The sequence below is a fragment of the Taurulus bubalis genome (genome assembly GCF_910589615.1).
Source record: "Taurulus bubalis genome assembly, chromosome: 8".
NCBI classification, from domain to species: domain Eukaryota; kingdom Metazoa; phylum Chordata; class Actinopteri; order Perciformes; family Cottidae; genus Taurulus; species Taurulus bubalis.
In genome coordinates this window covers 27,451,556-27,474,612 of record NC_136596.1, presented here as the reverse complement: position 1 = coordinate 27,474,612, position 23,057 = coordinate 27,451,556, and the positions used below count along the sequence as shown (strand labels likewise).

General features: G+C 43.3%; 1 protein-coding gene across 1 annotated transcript; it reads left to right on the top strand.

Annotated features, from left to right (window-relative positions):
* Positions 1 to 236: 236 nt before the first annotated feature.
* On the top strand, positions 237 to 7,742 carry dhfr (dihydrofolate reductase). The gene is made up of 6 exons (XM_079222760.1): positions 237 to 550; positions 690 to 739; positions 3,464 to 3,569; positions 5,123 to 5,246; positions 5,578 to 5,693; positions 7,336 to 7,742. Exons 1-6 carry the CDS (start codon positions 459 to 461, stop codon positions 7,409 to 7,411), a joined length of 564 nt encoding a protein of 187 aa, XP_079078886.1. The 5' UTR covers positions 237 to 458; the 3' UTR covers positions 7,412 to 7,742.
* The last annotated feature ends 15,315 nt before the right edge of the window (positions 7,743 to 23,057 follow it).

The following is a 23,057-nucleotide window of genomic DNA, read 5'->3' as shown; positions in this document are numbered from 1 at the left end:
GTGTGTGTGTGTGTGTGTGTGTGTGTGTGTGTGTGTGTGTGTGTGTGTGTGTGTGCGCGCGCGCGCGTGTGCGTGTGTGCGTGTGTGCGCGCGCGCGTGTGCGTGTGTGCGCGTGTGCGTGTGTGCGCGTGTGCGCGCGCGCGTGTGTGCGCGCACTATGCAGACTATCTGGAACATGTAGATAAAGCCTCCTGACGGCTACACTTCATGTGCAACCAGGACTTTCATTTAAAGGGTTTGAGGATCCAGAATTATATAATTTAGTTTCCTTTAGTGTGTTAGATTATTTAGTTTTCTTTGTTTTTCAATCCGTACTCCACATTCGTTGGTGGCGGTAATGTCCTGTGAAGTGGTAGTCAACCGCTATTAACGTAGAAGAAGTAGAAGAAGAGTTGCATTGCCGCCCGGAAGCCCCTCCAGTCTGCAGCTCCCGGTCCTCAGCGGGGTGTAGCAGCGCCATGGCCCGCGTCCTGAACGCCATCGTGGCGGTGTGTCCGGACCTGGGCATCGGGTCCAGTGGAGATCTGCCGTGGCATCCGGTCCGGCTCGAGTAAGTCCTGCTGGCCCGAGAGGGAGCCGTTCACCTGCTGGTGTTCACGCCGAGGAGCGCGAGACGCGGAGCCCGCGGAGCGCGCGGAGCCCGCGAGACCTGTGTTCACTGAATAACTACATGTGTTCTTCTCTTCTAGTAATGAATTCAAACATTTCAGAAGGATGACAACGACGTCATCAGTGAAAGGTAACGTCAAACATGTTGTTGATATGAAATGTGGTGAGTCCTCATGCTGCCTTATTGTTTCAAAGTCACCGGGTCCGTTCTGGTTCTGTTCTGTTCTGGTTCTGTTCTGTTCTGGTTCTGTTCCCTTCCATGAAGTCTCTTGTCACTGTGGTAGTCTGACATATCGTTCATATCAATGTAGAACAAGAAGCTCTCTTTCTTATGGTTGTGAACATTACCTTTATGGTTCTGTCAGTTGACCCGTAGAATGAGATAAGATCTACTTCATGGTCTTTGCTTGGGCCATAGCGCTGCTCACATCACATGATTTACATACTACAGCTATGGAGAGGAACACTAACATGAACACAAAATACACACAAATACATAAGCGTCAGGAAACGGGAAAGTCATAAAGACAGAACACATGGAACCAAAGTACAGCAGTACCTCGTGTTCTCACTCATCACATGACCTGATAACATGACAATCTGATAACATGACAACATGATAACATGACCTGATAACATGACCTGATAACATGACAACATGATAACATGACCTGATAACATGACAACATGATAACATGACAACATGATAACATGACCTGATAACATGATAACATGACCTGATAACATGACAACCTGATAACATGACAACATGATAACATGACAACATGATAACATGACCTGATAACATGACAACATGATAACATGACCTGATAACATGACAACATGATAACATGATAACATGACCTGTTAACATGACAACATGATAACATGATAACATGACCTGTTAACATGACAACATGATAACATGACCTGATAACATGACAACCTGATAACATGACAACATGATAACATGACCTGATAACATGACCTGATAACATGACAACATGATAACATGACCTGATAACATGACAACATGATAACATGACCTGATAACATGATAACATGATAACATGACCTGATAACATGATAACATGACAACATGATAACATGACCTGTTAACATGACAACATGATAACATGACCTGTTAACATGACAACATGATAACATGACCTGATAACATGACAACATGATAACATGACCTGATAACATGACAACATGATAACATGACAACATGATAACATGACCTGATAACATGATAACATGACCTGATAACATGACAACCTGATAACATGACAACATGATAACATGACCTGATAACATGACAACATGATAACATGACCTGATAACATGACAACATGATAACATGATAACATGACCTGTTAACATGACAACATGATAACATGATAACATGACCTGTTAACATGACAACATGATAACATGACCTGATAACATGACAACCTGATAACATGACAACATGATAACATGACCTGATAACATGACCTGATAACATGACAACATGATAACATGACCTGATAACATGACAACATGATAACATGACCTGATAACATGATAACATGATAACATGACCTGATAACATGATAACATGACAACATGATAACATGACCTGTTAACATGACAACATGATAACATGACCTGTTAACATGACAACATGATAACATGACCTGTTAACATGACAACATGATAACATGATAACATGACCTGATAACATGATAACATGACCTGTTAACATGACAACATGATAACATGATAACATGACCTGTTAACATGACAACATGATAACATGACCTGTTAACATGACAACATGATAACATGATAACATGACCTGTTAACATGACAACATGACCTGATAACATGACAACATGATAACATGACCTGTTAACATGACAACATGATAACATGACCTGATAACATGATAACATGACCTGATAACATGACAACATGATAACATGACCTGTTAACATGACAACATGATAACATGATAACATGACCTGATAACATGACAACATGATAACATGACCTGTTAACATGACAACATGATAACATGATAACATGACCTGTTAACATGACAACATGATAACATGACCTGTTAACATGACAACATGATAACATGACCTGATAACATGACAACATGACCTGATAACATGACCTGTTAACATGATAACATGACCTGATAACATGACAACATGATAACATGACCTGTTAACATGACAACATGCTGATGATGCACGACTCTTCATGTCTTACCTTAAGAAGAGCCTCATGAACGACTGCAGCTCTTTCTTCATGTCTTACCTTAAGAAGAGCCTCATGAACGACTGCAGCTCTGACCTTTGGGTTAGTGTGCAGCACTGATTAGTTTCATGAAGACAGCACGATGGCGACGGGGCTCTGGCTGGACTCTTCTTCATGTCAAGTCTCCATTCTCGCCTGAGATGGACAGCAACTTGTGTCTTTAGTTCGATTGAAGGATTCTGTCATTCTAGTGCGTTGATGTTTTCATTTTGACTTGTTATTGAATTGCAACCGTTTTCCTGAAAGGTTGTTGTGTTTTATAAAATGTTATAATCCCAAGGAGTTTAAAAAACTACTTACCCAAAGAACAAAAAACACAATAGTCAAATATTCGTGTCCAACCCTAACGGTAAGGTGTGGTATCAGAGAAATGTTTTTTTTTTCATTCAGGTTGTATGTAATCACACCGTTTAAACAAGATTATTCCAAGTTTATTATTGATCAAGTCTGTTCCAGAGAAGGAAAAGACTTGTTTTTAAAATGCATCACTAACTTGCTGTAAGAGAGCTGAGAGTTGACCACTAATGAATCCATTCAACAGACAAGCAGAACGTGGTGATCATGGGTCGAAGAACGTGGTTTTCCATCCCAGAGAAGAACAGACCTCTGAGGAACAGGATCAACATCGTCCTCAGCAGGGAGCTCAAGTATGTGTCCACCCAGTGGTGCAGCTTCACAGCTGGAGTCTGAAGTGTCACTGCACTGGCATCTGAAGTGTCACTGCACTGGCATCTGAAGTGTCACTGCACTGGCATCTGATGTTTCACTGGCATCTGAAGTGTCACTGCACTGGCATCTGATGTTTCACTGGCATCTGATGTGTCACTGCACTGGCATCTGATGTGTCACTGCACTGGCATCTGATGTGTCACTGCACTGGCATCTGATGTTTCACTGGCATCTGATGTGTCACTGCACTGGCATCTGATGTTTCACTGGCATCTGAAGTGTCACTGCACTGGCATCTGATGTTTCACTGGCATCTGAAGTGTCACTGCACTGGCATCTGAAGTGTCACTGCACTGGCATCTGAAGTGTCACTGCACTGGCATCTGATGTTTCACTGGCATCTGATGTGTCACTGCACTGGCATCTGATGTTTCACTGGCATCTGATGTGTCACTGCACTGGCATCTGATGTTTCACTGCACTGGCATCTGATGTTTCACTGGCATCTGATGTGTCACTGCACTGGCATCTGATGTTTCACTGGCATCTGATGTGTCACTGCACTGGCATCTGATGTTTCACTGGCGTCTGATGTGTCACTGCACTGGCATCTGATGTTTCACTGGCATCTGATGTGTCACTTCACTGGCATCTGATGTGTCACTGCATCTGATGTGTCACTGCACTGGCATCTGATGTTTCACTGCACTGGCATCTGATGTTTCACTGGCATCTGATGTGTCACTGCACTGACGTCTGATGTGTCACTGCACTGACGTCTGATGTTTCAGTGCACTGACGTCTGATGTGTCACTGGACATCTGATGCGTCACTGGCATCTGATGTTTCACTGGCATCTGATGTGTCACTGCACTGACATCTGAAGTCTGATGTTTCACTGAACTTCCCTCAAGGTCTTTCGCTGGTTCTGAATTATTGCTCTGTTTGTTCAAATTCTGATGGTAACTTCTATTGTTTTGCTTTATGCCATTTGTATTTCAGCTTTTAGTACAGGGATGAATCTGTTGGTATTTTTACAGTTTTCACCTGTAATTAATTTTGGCATAACAGTTCTCTATATTGTTATTGTAAAATAGAAAGACAACAATCAGTACTAGGATGTGCTTTTAATTTAGACCTGATTATTGTAGATATTACAATATTTAATACTTTCCCCCAAACGAGGTACCTTTTCCCAAAGTCTTTTGATAATGATCATCATATCATTTTGGACAGCAAAGTTCCTGGTTCTAGTAAGAAAACATGTCTCTTTGAGGATTGCCATTTCATAAATTGGGTTTACATCTAGAGCCTTCCGTTTATTGATGGAGACAGGAGCACCGCCTGACACATGAAGCTAACAGCAGTAAGCTTCATGTGGGACATGTGGGTCAACCTGTTGCTCTCAACCTGGACACATGAATCTGAACGCTCTGGTACATGTGGGTCAATCTGTTGCTCTCAACCTGGACACAATGTTACGTTGTCTCCAGTATTGTTCACTGCAGTGACTCATATGATTCTCCTCCAGAGCGCCCCCTGCAGGAGCACACCACCTGGCGCCAGACTTCAACTCGGCCCTCAGGTTGGTGGACCTGCAGCTGGCGGACCAGGCGGACCAGGTCTGGGTCATAGGGGGCAGCTCTCTCTACAAGGTACTCGGGACCCTCCTGCTCACGACCTGAGACGTCTTACCGTCGCTGACTCTAACCACTGTTACGGAACTTTACTCCTGTCTCTCACTCTCTTTATTTGTTGAGTTTTATGCTGCGGTCACACCAAACGTTTACGCATCTGCACCATGAAGTCGTTATTTCAGCATCTCTCAACATCTTCAAGACTAGTCGTACGTATTGATGACTGATGCACTATGGGGGAAAAACATCCAGGTCATTGTGCTGGTTCATCAAGGATGGTGATGGTGAACTTCTGCCTCCAGAGAGCGCTCTTCTCTCTGTGACTGTTTGGTTGCTTTGGGCTTCCCAGGACTTCATGGAGAGCCCGGGGGCCAGGAGACTGTTCGTCACGCAAATCCTGAAGCAGTTTGAGTGTGACACGTTCCTCCCTGAGATCAGTCCAGACAGATACCGTCTACTGCCAGAGTAAGAGCAGCACACGTGTTCAGCACATTTTACTGGATCGTGTTATATATATATATATATATATATATATATATATATTTTTTTTTTTTTTTTACACACACACAGTGTTGGGGTAGTTACTCAGAAAAAGTAACTAGTTACTTCTGAAAATTGTAACTAGATTACTTTACTAGTTACTGCATTTGAAAAGTAACTTCACTACTAGTTACTTTACTTTCCTTTTTTTTTAAGCAAATGTCCAAATTAACCGCAAAGATACATGGACAAACATCATGGCCCTTTCATCACTTTATTTTCAATGTTCAATAAAGGGCATCTCTTAGCCTTTCCGCATAGTGTATTGTAAACATGTAAAACAAAATGGCATATAAAACTCAGCCATTAACTTGAACGAACATTAACCCTGTTCACACTGTCTGACCAAAGAAATATGCCTCACTTTAGAATCCACAAACAACAGGATACAAGAGGCTGTGTATGGTGGGGACATTCAGGTCAAACAGCAGAACACATTGAAAACAGGCTTTGGGAAACATGAGACCTCACTAAACCAAATGGGGGCCGACTCCTAAGAACAAAACCAGCTTGCTATAGGAATCATTGTAGTGGTTTAAGAAAAATAGAAAAATGAAGGGCACTTTTTCCCATAAAATAGAAACAGAAATGCACTTAACCCAAAAAATATAAACAGAAAATGCAATTAAATAAACAGAAACTCCACTTCATCGTTGCCTAAATAAACAGAAAGTGCACTATATCCTATGAAGTTTATCATTTTTCTCTATTCTTCAAAATAGCGATTGTATCGCATGAGTAAAAGTCTCTTGAATCTTTTACCCGACAGCCTGTTCCTCCTTGGGGTCAGAACAACACTGCCCAGGCTGAAAGCCTTTCCACAGTGTTGTAACTTGTTTTATTACATGATTTACTCTTATTGTGAAGAGCATGTAAACAGGAAGTGCTTTTACTTTGAAGGCAGACAGTACAATGATACGTGCTTGTTGACGCTAACTAATGTTGATGTTACGTGTGGAAAATATACACATGTCTGGTGCAAGAGCGCGTTCTCAATGCTTTAACAGTTGTAATACTGCAGTTCACCAGTAGAGGGATTCCGTTCATACAGACGTGTCTTGTCCTCATTAGAAGCTCCACGTCATTACAGACAGGTGCACTTGATGGTATTCCTAGGGAACCAGGAGAGAACCTCCCAGGTGGATCCGGGCTCTCCGTCTCCGTCTCCTCCATTCCCCGCTTCCCTCCTCCTACGCACCAGCAGCTGCGACACTCAGATCACTCAGATGGAGTTCTGTGATTGGCTGTTCATCAGGAAGTGTCGTGTGACTCGCGCGGCGCTAAAAGAGAACTTTTCGGACTGGTACACATGTCTTGAGTAACGCAGGAACGCGCGTTACTGAGGTCTAGTAAAGTAGTGTAGTTACCAATATTTTGAGTGTAATGCGTTACTTTGTAACTCGTTACCCCCAACACTGTGTGTGTATGTATGTATATATATATATATATATATATATATATATATATATATATATATATATATATATATATATATATATATATATATATATAAAAATAAATGTGTGCATGGCAGATGGAACATACGTGATGCTGATCTCCTCCACAGGTTTCCAGGAGTAGCACCAGAGCTCCAGCAGGAGAACGGGATCCAGTACAGATTTGAAGTCTATGAAAGCATTTAGCGTGACGTGAAGTATGACAAATAAAACAAGCGGTTCAAAGCGGTTCATATAGTTCTGTTTTTATTTTAAACTTGCAGTGAGTAGGTGGCCGAAATGAAAATTAGTGTTGGCCTATTAGTGCAACGGCCCGGCATAAAGATACCTGTTATCTTGCATACAATACTGAATATTAATGTAAAGGTTGCTTTTAAACATGTAGGACCGTGAATCCTTAAAACCTTGTGGAGGCCATCATGTAAATGTGTTATATGCATGTGTTTATGTAAATATGTTATATTCATGTGTTCATTTACGCTGAGTTTGAAATAATGAATATGCTTTTAAAAGAAAGACTCAAAATATAAGCAGGCATCTATATAAATGTTTATTCTTTTAATCAAACTATTGTCTCATTCATTTGTGTCATTTTAGGTTTACTGTATGCTTTGTATTCTCATTGTTAGTTTAAATACTACATTTACTCACTTTTTACTGTTTACACCCAGATTTCACTAAATTGGTCATGGACATTTGGTTTAAAGTCATGGAACCCATTGGTCAAGATGTGTATGAACTCTGCATTGAGTGACCCTAAAGACCCGGATGGGGAGCACACGCCCCCTGCTGGCCCTGATGAGGAGCACACGCCCCCTGCTGGCCTTGATGAGGAACACACGCCCCCTGGTGGCCTTGATGAGTAACACACGCCCCCTGCTGGCCCTGATGAGGAGCACACGCCCCCTGCTGGCCCTGATGAGGAGCACACGCCCCCTGGTGGCCTTGATGAGTAACACACGCCCCCTGCTGGCCCTGATGAGGAGCACACGCCCCCTGCTGGCCTTGATGAGGAGCACACGCCCCCTGCTGGCCTTGATGAGGAGCACACGCCCCCTGCTGGCCTTGATGAGGAGCACACGCCCCCTGGTGGCCTTGATGAGGAGCACACGCCCCCTGCTGGCCCTGATGAGGAGCACACGCCCCCTGCTGGCCTTGATGAGGAGCACACGCCCCCTGCTGGCCCTGATGAGGAGCACACGCCCCCTGGTGGCCCTGATGAGGAGCACACGCCCCCTGGTGGCCTTGATGAGTAACACACGCCCCCTGCTGGCCCTGATGAGGAGCACACGCCCCCTGCTGGCCCTGATGAGGAGCACACGCCCCCTGCTGGCCTTGATGAGGAGCACACGCCCCCTGGTGGCCCTGATGAGGAGCACACGCCCCCTGGTGGCCCTGATGAGGAGCACACGCCCCCTGCTGGCCCTGATGAGGAGCACACGCCCCCTGCTGGCCTTGATGAGGAGCACACGCCCCCTGCTGGCCCTGATGAGGAGCGCACGCCCCCTGGTGGCCCTGATGAGGAGCGCACGCCCCCTGGTGGCCCTGATGAGGAGCACGCGCCCCCTGGTGGCCCTGATGAGGAGCACACGCCCCCTGGTGGCCCTGATGAGGAGCACGCGCCCCCTGCTGGCCCTGATGAGGAGCACGCGCCCCCTGCAGAAGACGTCTGCCTTAACGTCTGCACACTGGGCCCGCGGTTTCGCGTGGTGACACTCAAAACGTTTCTCTAAGTTTCTAAAATATTCACAGCACCGCGATTATACATCGCAGAAATATAATTTTACATCTGGCGGAAAGAGGAGATTTCCTGCTTCCGGGTGCCTGCCCAGGCAGAGCCCAGCATAATTTTAACATCATCATGCAAGCGAAAGGGCAGCAGTGTGTCATCTGACGCAAATCCTACTCTGTGATTTGTTGAATCATATGTCCGTCGCCATTTCGTGAACAAAACAACCAATGTACACTCAGGAAGTCTCAAAGCACTACCCACCTGAGCATAGACACACGCTACAGTGTTTAGTCACGACAACAAAGAGGCCGTTTCTCAATCAGCGTTCTTCTCTGTTCTCGTGTTCTCGTGAAACGTCATCAGTCGCGGCCCAAGTACTGTTTCAATTCAAAAGTCCGCTTCCTGCCAAGAACGGTGAAAATGCCCGGATGTGACTTGATCCGCCCATTTTACCGGGGATGCATCAGAGCAGACTTGAGCGTACTTGAGAGAGCCAATATCCCAGAATGCATTTCGGACCAGCAAACGGGGAACAATGACGGTGAGAAAACTCATAACTGAAAGTTGACATTCTCTGAATACTACCGTTGTTGAGTCACAACATGTAATTTTAGGAAGTTTTCAGGCGAGAAGTTAGTTGTTTAAGCATCAAATCTGTGGTCGCTTTCTCAAGAATCGGCCGAATTAAAAAGATACGCCGACGGGTTGAGGTCCTGCTCGCGGACCGTGAGCCCCGCAGCACCGGGCCGTCAGCGCTCTGCTGCCCGCCGACAGCAGCCTGATCTTAGTACTTTTGACGGAATTGTTTGCAATTATATGTATATATATATATATATATATATATATATATATATATATATATATATATATATATATATATAATACATATTTATAAACATATAATATATACAATTATATGTGTATCTATATAAATATATAAATATATATAAAACACATTTATAAACATTATATCTACATTTATATGTGTATCTATATACGTATTTATATAAAATACATATTTATAAACACAATATATATACAATGAGATGTGTATCTGTGTGTGTATATATATATATATATATATATATATATATATATATATATATTTATAAACACAATAATATATATATATATATATATATATATATATATATATATATATATATATATATATATATACAATGATATGTGTATGTCTGTGAAACCAGTACAAAAAGAGCAGGGTTGTCATATTTTGTTTGAATGTAAAAATACTTTACAGTGAAGAATCAGAGTAACCATGACAACAACAGCTGAGGTGGTGACGTCATCAAGTCAGCTGCTGTTCCAATTGCAGAAAGACCGTCCTGTGTTCTCCTGTCCTTGGGAGTCTGGACTTGGGAGTCTGGACTCCCAAGTCCAGACTCCCAAGTCCAGACTCCCAAGTCCAGACTCCAGAAGTTCACAAGCCAAGACCTGTGTACTTGGTATTGAGAAACGGCCAGAGATTCAACACGGAGGAAGCAAGACGCATGATTCTGGAGAGCAGCGAGGAGGAGGAGGACATGGCATCGTCATCAGAGCTTGAAGGCTTTAGTTCTTCTGAGGAAGATGGTAAGTGTAGATACTAAACTTTGTTACGTGTCTAAGACTGCATGGTGCAAACTAGTAATGTGTACACTGTGCACGAGAGCACGCCACGCGGTGCACACTGCTGCTCACGTTACTACCACAGTCATGATCTGAGTAATATTTATACACAGTTTGCTTTGTACATCACTGCTCAAATTACTACCAGTCATGATTTGAGTAATATTTACACATAATATGCAGAGCACTTTGCTCAATCGTTACGTCATCTTTCTGTCAACTGACTAGTATTCATTTATTTTACAGAGAGGAGTACCAGCCACAAAGAAGTCACCGAGATGGATCCGTGAGATGGATCCGTGAGATGGATCCGTGAGATGGATCCGTGATGGCCCCATTGTCTATGTGAAGTGGATGGACAGAGTGAATGGCGGCCACATATACATGCATGAGTTATTTGTAATATTCTATTCTACCACTGGGTGGCGTGTTGGTGCAGAGAGGTGAGCGCAGTTCACACACTATTGTTAGTTGTATTGATATATTATTAGAATGATGATCTTATCTCTTATTTCTCATGCAAGGTACGGAAGTCATCTGCGTTGAGTTCACCCGTTCAAACTGTTTTTTCCCAGTTTAGCAATTACTCAGTGGATCATATGCAAATATAGGAGTTACTGAGAGTTGCTGCAGCTTAACTTAACAGCATTGCAAAGTACACTTTTCAGCCTGGTGGCATTTTTAATAGGCTGGCCTGTTGTAGGTGAATTGGAATTATGACCCCAAAAGAACAGACATACTGGCATCTATAGAGCTCTGAAAGACTCATGTGAAAACAGCCTAACAAGGCACAACACAAATCCCCATATTTCTGCCCTATCTAAGCTTGATTTGTGGTTGTTTTTGTCATCTTATGTTTCTCTTTCTTTAGTTTTGTTGCTAATACTTGATGATTACCTGATGGAACCGGTCCTACCTGCTGCCATGGCCCTGCTGATGCCCCCCCTCTCTACCTCCTTCTGCTTAATGGATCGTGGCTATCTGGATCATGGACCATGTCTACTACTCCTTATATGAATCATTTCTGTCATATTCATGTAATGTGCTGTAACTCTGTTACGTTGTTCATTCTGGTCACATGACATCTATTGCTTCTGTCCATCCGGGGAGAGGGATCCTCCTCTGTTGCTCTCCTGAAGGTTCTTCCTGTTTTCCCTGTGAAAGGGTTTTTACTGTCTTTATTTGGGGAGTTGTTCCTGATCTGATGTGAGGTCCCAGGACAGGGATGTTATGTTACAGATTGTAAAGCCCTCCGGGGCAGCAGTACACGGCCTCCTCGCCCCCTCTTGAAGCGGACGATTATTGCCTGATCGGGAGGTCCCCTTCGTTAGTTTATATAATTTAGCTATTATTATTCTATTAATTTGCTGTCATCCCTTGCACAGGGGTCTCTGGCTGGCTCCGAGCAGAACGCCGCCACAAAATGGCTGCTGCTAACCTCTCACAGCTGTAGCTGCCAACCGGCGGTTGATCCCCCGCGGTTTCGCTCCCGGCTGCATCGGACTGACAGCGCCGGCCTACCGGCTCCGACGCGGAACTGAATCACACACAGCTTCGTGTCGGGTGATGTCCTCAGCCTGGGCTCTAATGACCACGTCTTTCTTGTACTGAGCCATTTTACTGTGTTTGACGAGTATTATTGTGGTTGTTTTGTCTTTTATTAGTATAGTCTTTCATTAGTATAGTGTTTTATTAGTGTAGGATTTTGTGTCTTGTGAACCGCTGTGGTCAAATAAAAGATTGTTTGTATACTGGAACCACGTCTCTGCCTAAAAGTCTGTCAAGTGAACCTGAGTGTCTTCGGAGTCCTGCACACAGCGGGCAAACTGAATCTTCAGGTGTAATTCTTGATGTGGTGTTTTTTTTCTCGTGTTCTGACATTTAGTTAAATATTCAAACCAACAAAAACTACGTAACTTCCTCCTCTCGCCACGCAAGGAACAGATTGTAAGTAAGCCAACTTGTCGATGAATGAATTGAATGGACAGTCTGAGACAAACAGGTCACAAGTTGAAGGTGTCCACTCCATGAATACGTGTGGGAATGATTCGCGATAACAAAGTGAATGGAATAACAAGTCCAGCTGTTTCCACACAAGGTTTTCCCACTCGTTTCCTTTGACGACGATAACGCCTCCCTGACTCTGCACATTATTGAGTCGTAACATGTGGTCCATCAGCCCAGTATTACGCAGGTTGTGAAATAGTCACAAAGTGAAATCTATTGGTTTCGTGTCAAATTGTGTTTTTGTTAATTGTGTGTCGCTCAGCTGAAATCAATCACAATGGTAAGTCAATAAGGACCTTTAATTATAAAGGGTCAGAGCTGCTGACTTAGTATTTAATATAAAACACAGGATGGGTCCAACAAACAGCGGACTTTCAAAGTGTTGTTGTTTTGTCCCCTAAACCGTACATTGGTGACGGTTTTGTTGCCCAATCTAAACTGTAAATAGTTATTTTAAGTTGAACAATGGTTTTGTTTCCTTAATACTCACCAGACGCAGTGCTGTGTCTGGTGAGGGGGTGAGGGGGTGAGGGGGGGTCGTGTTGGGGGGCTCCTCCTGAAGTCCACTATCATCTCCACAGTGATGAGCTGGTTCAGCTCCAGGAGGTTCTGACCACACAGAGGACCAGCTGTTCAGCCTCCCGTCTGTACCAGACTCACCACCGGTCCTGATGAGCCCATGACCGCTGTGAATTTTAGGCGTTTAACAGACGGGTCCCCTGAAGTGCAGTCAATGGTGTCCAACTCATTTTAGTGAAGGGGCCACATGCTGCCCATGTTGATCTCAAGTGGGCCGGACCAGTAAAATCACAGCATAATAACGCATACATAATGACAATATTTCTCTATGTTTAAATCATTGGTGTAGGTTTTTGGATGATAACCCCTATTTTAAGGTCTTTCTACGATAAACTAGAAACATTCAGACATCAGCCCACTGTATAGCTGCCTGTCAGTGCTGCAATACACTGTGACTGTGGCTCAATGGTAACCATGCCTGTCTAATAATCAGCAGATCAGTCTTTCAAGTCCCAACTCAGGTATTTTTAATTTATTTTTTAATTTATTTTTCTGCAATTTTAACAATTATTCCGTGGGCCGGACTGGACCCCCTGGCGGGCCGTATGTTTGACACCCCTGTATAAAGGCAGAAGAGCAGTGGGCAGAGCACACATCCCTGTTGGGTGGTTAGGGAGCTGGTGGTTAGGGTGCTGGTGGTTAGGGAGCTGGTGGTTAGGGTGCTGGTGGTTAGGGAGCTGGTGGTTAGGGAGCTGGTGGTTAGGGAGCTGGTGGTTAGGGAGCTGGTGGCTAGGGAGCTGGTGGTTAGGGTGCTGGTGGTTAGAGTGCTGGTGGTTAGGGTGCTGGTGGTTAGGGTGCTGGTGGTTAGGGTGCTGGTGGTTAGGGAGCTGGTGGTTAGGGTGCTGGTGTTTAGGGTGCTGGTGGTTAGGGAGCTGGTGGCTAGGGTGCTGGTGTTTAGGGTGCTGGTGGTTAGGGAGCTGGTGGTTAGGGTGCTGGTGGTTAGGGTGCTGGTGGCTAGGGTGCTGGTGTTTAGGGTGCTGGTGGTTAGAGTGCTGGTGGTTAGAGAGCAGGCAAAGTTGAATATGCTTTCTAACTTCAGTAACTTACTGTGCATTAAGAAGGAGGTTTAAGGTTTAAACACAAAATATAACAAAAAGGCTCACAGAAGTTGGAGTGCCTTCCCTGTTAGATTAACAGTGATTTCCTCTCAATAGTAATATTTTCAGTTGAAACAATGAAAAGCTCTTGATTCAAAAGTAAAACAGCTTTCAGGAAAATTGTGAAATGTCTGAAATGTTTGTCCCTTTGCCTTTTGAGAGAAGGGTTGTTCAAATAATCTCGATCTGATTATGATTATGGAGCTATAGTCCTAACACACAAGGTGACTAATGGGCCAAACAATCCAACCAAAGCCTGACATCCCTGTTGTGTCACATTACGTAACACTGAGAGTGTTGCATGTTGTTTTTGTGGGAGGATCAGATGAAGCTGAAACGTGGCTCGCTGGCCTTTATAAACATGGGGCAGTGACGTGGCGAGAGAAACGCTTTCAAGACTACAGGTAAGACATTGGTATTATCCCTTTATTTTCTTCACACTAATCCATGCCATGTTTCACCTGTTTATGAGGACTACACTCTTTATCAAGCTATTCAGGGCTCATACACTGGCATTGTGGTGCTTACTGCATTACAGTTTACACTGTCTTTGATAGGCCGGCCTGGTGTAGCTGAGTGGATTAATGAAACCCAATGGAACAGTTGTCTGGGGTCAACCTGTAGCGATCTGTTATCCAGTGTGTGAGGGGGATTGTACTCTACTTGAGCCCTGTGTGCGGTTGACCAAACTAATGACTAAATATTGACTCACACCCTGAGGAAGATATTGTTAGGCACAGACCTAGCTGGCACCCCAAACAAACCGGTCATACCGTTACAAACCCTTTGCAATGGTGTCAATATCATTTGCATATTTTTATGAGTAGAAATGGTGAAAAATAGAAAATAAAAATGCTGAAACGAGTAGTTTTATATATATAAAAAAAGAAAGAACTATGTTGGCCCTAGATTGTTTATGTCTTCCCTGTTGCAGATATTTTAATTATTGTTTTTTTTGTCATATTCTTGATGTTCATATTCTTATGTTTTGTGTAGTGTGTAGTGTTGGTTGTGTGTAGTGTGTAGTGTGTAGTGTTGGTAGTGTGTAGTGTTGGTAGTGTTGGTAGTGTGTAGTGTGTAGTGTTGGTAGTGTGTAGTGTTGGTCGTGTTTAGTGTTGGTAGTGTTGGTAGTGTGTAGTGTGTAGTGTTGGTAGTGTGTAGTGTGTAGTGTGTAGTGTTGGTCGTGTGTAGTGTGTAGTGTGTAGTGTTGGTAGTGTGTAGTGTTGGTTGTGTGTAGTGTGTAGTGTTGGTAGTGTGTAGTGTTGGTCGTGTGTAGTGTTGGTCGTGTGTAGTGTTGGTAGTGTGTAATGTTGGTAGTGTGTAGTGTTGATAGTGTGTAGTGTTGGTAGTGTGTAGTGTTGGTAGTGTGTAGTGTTGGTAGTGTTGGTAGTGTGTAGTGTTGGTAGTGTGTAGTGTTGGTAGTGTGTAGTGTTGGTAGTGTGTAATGTTGGTAGTGTGTAGTGTTGATAGTGTGTAGTGTTGGTAGTGTGTAGTGTTGGTAGTGTGTAGTGTGTAGTGTTGGTAGTGTGTAGTGTTGGTAGTGTGTAGTGTTGGTAGTGTTGGTAGTGTGTAGTGTTGGTAGTGTGTAGTGTTGGTAGTGTGTAATGTTGGTAGTGTGTAGTGTTGATAGTGTGTAGTGTTGATAGTGTGTAGTGTTGGTAGTGTGTAGTGTTGGTAGTGTGTAGTGTTGGTAGTGTGTAATGTTGGTAGTGTGTAGTGTTGATAGTGTGTAGTGTTGATAGTGTGTAGTGTTGGTAGTGTGTAGTGTTGGCAGTGTGTAGTGTTGGTAGTGTGTAGTGTTGGTAGTGTGTAGTGTGTAGTGTTGGTAGTGTGTAGTGTTGGTAGTGTGTAGTGTGTAGTGTTGGTAGTGTGTAGTGTTGGTAGTGTGTAGTGTGTAGTGTTGGTAGTGTGTAGTGTTGGTAGTGTGTAGTGTGTAGTGTTGGTAGTGTGTAGTGTTGGTAGTGTGTAGTGTGTAGTGTTGGTAGTGTGTAGTGTTGGTAGTGTGTAGTGTTGGTAGTGTGTAGTGTGTAATGTTGGTAGTGTGTAGTGTTGATAGTGTGTAGTGTTGATAGTGTGTAGTGTTGGTAGTGTGTAGTGTTGGTAGTGTGTAGTGTGTAGTGTTGGTAGTGTGTAGTGTTGGTAGTGTGTAGTGTGTAGTGTTGGTAGTGTGTAGTGTTGGTAGTGTGTAGTGTGTAGTGTTGGTAGTGTGTAGTGTTGGTAGTGTGTAGTGTGTAGTGTTGGTAGTGTGTAGTGTTGGTAGTGTGTAGTGTTGGTAGTGTGTAGTGTGTAGTGTTGGTAGTGTGTAGTGTTGGTAGTGTGTAGTGTTGGTAGTGTTGGTAGTGTGTAGTGTTGGTAGTGTGTAGTGTGTAGTGTTGGTAGTGTGTAGTGTTGGTAGTGTGTAGTGTGTAGTGTTGGTAGTGTGTAGTGTTGGTAGTGTGTAGTGTTGGTAGTGTGTAGTGTTGGTAGTGTGTAGTGTTGGTAGTGTGTAGTGTTGGTAGTGTGTAGTGTTGGTAGTGTGTAGTGTGTAGTGTTGGTAGTGTGTAGTGTTGGTAGTGTGTAGTGTTGGTAGTGTGTAGTGTTGGTAGTGTGTAGTGTGTAGTGTTGGTAGTGTGTAGTGTTGGTAGTGTGTAGTGTTGGTAGTGTGTAGTGTGTAGTGTTGGTAGTGTGTAGTGTGTAGTGTTGGTAGTGTGTAGTGTTGGTGTGTTCTCTTCAGACCTGCTGCTGTGTGTTGATCTTAACTGAAGTGCTGCTGGATGGTTGCGTGTCAGTGTCTCCTCCTGGTCATGGGCTCCTCCATGCACACATGTTGACCCTACATTCATTGATCTTAACATGTTCACAGCATGGTGCCCTAAACAGTGCGTAAGCGTAGCATTTTGACAGGTAAGTAGAGTGCAGCGGTCCACTGATGAGGTCTAATGGGGTAAAGTAGTGCAGTCACATTGTAAGCTACACATGTGTTTTACGACTAATGCTAACGGTTGCTTCATTGCAGTACATCCACATTAAACGGCTCCTCCTCCACAGCCTCCTGTGAAGCCATGGCCTCCATTCGCCCCCTGCTGCTCGTGGTCCTGTGCAGTCTGAGCCTGGCTGAAGCCCAGCTGAGGGTCTTTGACCTGCGGGCCAGCAAGCTTTCCTCCGGCCTGCTGGGAACCACAGACGGCTACGTCAAGGTGTTCAGCGGCTCGGCCGATCTGGGCCAAACGTCTGTTCGCCACAACAACAGAAACCCGTGGTGGGAAGATGAGTTCACCAACTTCAACGCCCGGGAGTACGACGTGCTGAGGCTGGAGGTTCACGACAGCGACATCGGCCTCGACGACCTGCTGGGAGTCTGCCAGCGTCAGATGAAACGGGGAACACACACACACGACTGCTTCCTGGAGAAGGGCGGAACCCTCCATTACACCTACACACTAGCCTGAGACGCCACACGATGCGTCTGACCTCCAGTCCTCATGCAGATCACTCAGACTGCAGGACTGATCTCATTAGAGTTAGGATCGCTACCTAATCCATACACCTGGTTATGGTGAGGGTCACTTCCATCTTACCCTGTTTCAAATAAAGTATGCTGAAACAACCAAACAATGTTTTCAGTCATTTCACATACTATTGTATAAATACTATGAGAATGATGTTTGACCTCTCCTTCTGGACCGGAGGTCACCAGAGTTCACTTCATGAATAACTCATGATGATAATAACTCAGGGATGTATGGAAGAGTAGAAACACAAATAAAATAATTTCTCTTTAAATACACATTTCCCATATATGAATATGAATATCAACACAATTATTAATATTATTAAATTGTTCATAGATAATAACAACGAGGCTGCACAATGACGCAGGTGCAGTAGTTCAAAAAGGGATTTAAATGGATATCAGGTGTAATTAATAATTGTTGAATAATATTATTTAATTAAATATATATAATATCAGGACACCTCCTTTTAACAAAGATAAAATGTTGTAACCAATTTATGTCGTCTAATGAAATAGAAAGTATACAAAACTATCACAGAAATCACTTTGGTCAATAGAATTAGATAAATTAAGTATTTTGTCCTGGTTGTTTAAACGCTGCCCATTTAATACCCGTTTACACAATGTTTGGTGTAACTTGAAGTGTTCTTGCCTTAACAGTTTGATAATGTGTACTTAAATAAACTAAAAATAAACAGTGACGTGTTGTAATCATAATTATATATATAATTATTAACAATGTTTAAACATTGTTTTTACAGATGGACATACTTTTTAACATTAAAGGTTAAATAAACGTTTGTATAAGTTTACATTTAAAAACTGATAAAACACTTATTTTAAACAGGAACAAAATTTAAATTAAAGGTCAAACCTGTATTTGTTATGGAAAACGATTGTAATTTTAACGTTTTAAAATGATATGTTTAAGGATTTGTGGAGTTTTTCCCCATCAGAGTTTGACCATTTCCACTCTTAGGCAACATTAACCCTGATACCAGCCTGGAGATAACTGTTTCATAAATAGACATGGGACATCACAGAGATATGACTGCAGCACTTCAGCCACATTACTACATTACTAGATCTACTGTACTTCACATTGGTTCTTAGTTCTTGTTGACAGTGTTCTGAATGCATGAAGCCAACAGCATGGAATCCAGATGATATACACAATGTTTTCATAAACACATGTGAATATGACACAAACACATTTAGCATCTATGTCTTGAGGGGAGTAAACATTTGTTTTAGTAGTATCCCCAAAGCCTGCAGAACTTTTATTGGGATCTTCTTTTATTGGGATTTCCATCCTTTCCTTTCCTTGTTTGTGAGTACCTGGTGTTCACACAAAGGGGTTGGGAGCTGCAGTGCAGACATCCATCTCTTCAGCAGCTGAGTGGCAGATGAAGGAGAGCTTTGCTTTGGGAATGTCTTGTAGAAAGGGCTCAATAATGCTGCTGGTCTTGGTCCACACAGCAGATGTCCATTTGACAAACATACAGTACCTCTATAGTTGAATATGTGTAATATGGCAGATCATAGTTTTTGTCAGGGCAAAAGGATGCTTCAGACTCTGACTCATCTAGTCCCTCCTTACTTGAATGGACACTATACAACTGATATTGTTTGAAGCAAATCTTTTCTGTCCACACAACCTTCGTTTTACAGAATATCTCCGTAAACACGAGAGCGCTCACGGGCCAGTAGGTGGCGACGGAGGCTCGTCAACTCGAGGGAAACAGTGTTGAGGGCCAACATAACATCGGGTGCATGAAGTGGTGCAGCAATGCTAAGGTAACACAAAGCAGTGCTAACAACACATACACACTCCAGCTGTCCAGCCTCTGTTGTCTCTTCAGGTGATGCTCATTATGCAAACAATACTACCGTGGGAAGATGACGTCATCATCTTCTGCTTTACGGCCACACAGATATAGATCTACGATTTAAAAGGTGCTTTCTAAAAATATCTGTTTTAATGTGGACGAGAGGCCGAAACGTAGAGAAAACATCTGTTAAAAAACATCTGTTTAATAAACATCTGTATGAGTGTAGACAAACCTAAGGCTTTTGTGTGTAAATCAAATACTCTAATACATTTATTAAATAAGCTCTGTCAACTGACCCACGGACCACATGCTGAGTTTGATCACATTGACTTGTTTTCATGTCTTTTCCATCAATAAACTCTTTCCCCACCTTTTTTCGGCAAGACACTGTTCCATACGTATGAATATGTCATATAACAAAACTCCCAATCAATTCAAATCAATTTATTTTGTAAAGCCCAAAATCCCAATTTAAACTCCCTCAGAGCTTTACCGTCTGCACACAGACATCCTCTGACCTCACATCGGATCAGGAACAACTCCAAAACCTTCAAGAACAAGAGGAGAAGCCTTCATAGAGCAACAGAGGAGGCGCTCTATCAGGATGACAGAAGAATGTCATGTGACCAGAATGAACCACTATTCCCACTGTACGCTGCCCCCTGGTGGCTCCTCTTCAGGCGCGCTAGGTTCTATTTATTCAGGTCATTTCATTGTTTGCACTTTGAGATAGTTCATGTTGATCAGGGCCCTGTTTCTCGTACCCGGCTAAACAAAGTCAAGCAAATGTCCTAATCTCCATCTTAAATGAGCGAGATGATTGACATCAGGCTGTCTGGGTTTCTTCACGGCTGATCCGCGCTGAAACGTCTCGTTCATTCTAGCCAGACGTCAGTCATCTGGATAAATGCGCCGCTCCTCTTCAGAAGGATAATAATGGAGCACTGACACCACCATGTTCTAACAGTACAATGGACAATAAACTCAGAGGAACCTCTTTTTATTTCTCTGCTGAGAAGCAGGAGATGATCATGAAGGCATATGAGGAAGTCAGTACCGTAATCATTCACAGCAAACGCGTTGAGAATATTCCAACGTTTTTGCAACATTGTTGCCGTGAACGCAACTTTAACTCCGCCCCCTCTGAGAGACATAAGCGAGACATAAGCGTCTAAATATATCAGACAAGTTAAATGCGTCAGTGTTGGGAAAATGTATCGGCTAGTTTGAAGTGCTTCATCACCCAAATCAATCAGATTATATTTACGAATAAGTATATACTTATGAGGATATATGTACTGTATGCACGTATGAATCATATGAATATGTGTATATACATGTATGTGTAGATTACCATATAATAGGAGTTTGAATATGTGTATGGGCGGATCAGTATGTATGTATTATTCATAATCAGAAATTCAATCAATTGAAGCAGTGAAAATAAATTGTGTGTGATTCTCTGTATTCTCATCACGATCACGTTCATCATGTTCTACAATAATGATATGTATCAAAGTACTAATAACACTGTCATATAATTACGAGTGCTTTCAACACATCCATAAGTTTCTTAAGAGCTAAATAAACTTAAGAACAGCGGCATGCAGCGGCTGACAGTCTGTGTCTGAGGCGATCAGCTGCCTGTGGTGATCAATGTCCGCGGCTCGAGAAGCTCTCTAAATAAATTATTTCTTTCCGGCAAAATCTATATCGCCGCGTACAGGAAGTCATGATGATGTAAAGGATGGATCCTGTGATCTGGAAGAACTCTCTCCCTATAAAACTAATATAACTAATATCGCTCCTTCATCAATGACGAAGTGAGCTGCCTCTTTTGTCCGTGGGAGTGTCCATCTTATCCAGTGAAGTTCAGTCAGCCTGCCCGGGAGCAGGTTTAAATGTTTGGATGTGTTGCTATGGTGATTAATCTAAGCTTGCTTCGAGAAACCGAGAAAGCCTGACCTACGTCATCTTATCCTGACAGTTATCCGCTAACTCAGTAACCAGGTACGAGAAACAGGGCCCTGGACTAGAGATACAAGTCATTATATTATATCATCACGTCAGGCTGGTAGTTTGATATGACATCGTTTCCATTATCCCAGAAACATTTTGCATAATAAATATCCTCCTATGTTCAAAAGACACCTCGTTTCCTCTCTCCTCGCGTGGATTTCTTTCCCAAGGAAAGGGAGACGGAGGTTGTCCTCATAGATCATTCCAGAGGGTGGCAGCATTGCGTCGTAACGGAGAAGAAGAAGAAGAAGAAGAAGAAGAAGAAGAAGAAGAAGAAGAAGAAGAAGAAGAAGAAGAACAAGAGCTTCGTGTTATTAGTATCAATGCGCGCTGAGGAGGGTCCGTGTGTCTGACTGCGCAGCGCTGCTTACTGGTACCCGGATGTGTGATAGTTCGGTCGTGTAACTTGTGTAAACACGTCACTCCTTCTCGCGCTCACGTTAACGTGACTCGTGTCTGTCGCTGCACCGCCTCACGACGCGGATTGATTCGCAGTGACATGTCTGACCAGACGCTGGACTACTTCTCCCGTCAGAGGCGGATCACTGGGAGGGACGCTGCGGAGGTCACGTGGTCTCACGCGGTGAACAGCAGGAGCCGGCTTGCCGAGGCTCTGACAGGTGTCGTGTACAGTATAGTACTGCATGTAGTACTGCATGTAGTACTGCACGTAGTACTACTTCCTGTAGTATGGACCCTGTGTATACAGTATAGTACTGCACGTAGTGCTGCACATAGTACTGCTTCCTGTAGTATGGACCCTGTGTATACAGTATAGTACTGCATGTAGTACTGCATGTAGTACTGCACGTAGTACTACTTCCTGTAGTATGGACCCCGTGTATACAGTATAGTACTGCATGTAGTACTGCATGTAGTACTGCACGTAGTACTACTTCCTGTAGTATGGACCCTGTGTATACAGTATAGTACTGCACGTAGTGCTGCACATAGTACTGCTTCCTGTAGTATGGACCCTGTGTATACAGTATAGTACTGCACGTAGTGCTGCACATAGTACTGCTTCCTGTAGTATGGACCCTGTGTATACAGTATAGTACTGCATGTAGTACTGCATGTAGTACTGCACGTAGTACTACTTCCTGTAGTATGGACCCCGTGTATACAGTATAGTACTGCATGTAGTACTGCATGTAGTACTGCACGTAGTACTACTTCCTGTAGTATGGACCCTGTGTATACAGTATAGTACTGCACACAGTACTACTTCCTGTAGTATGGACCCCGTGTATACAGTATAGCACTGCATGTAGTACTGCACGTAGTACTGCATGTAGTACTGCACATAGTACTGCTTCCTGTAGTATGGACCCCGTGTATACAGTATAGTACTGCATGTAGTACTGCACGTAGTACTGCATGTAGTACTGCACATAGTACTACTTCCTGTAGTATGGACCCCGTGTATACAGTATAGTACTGC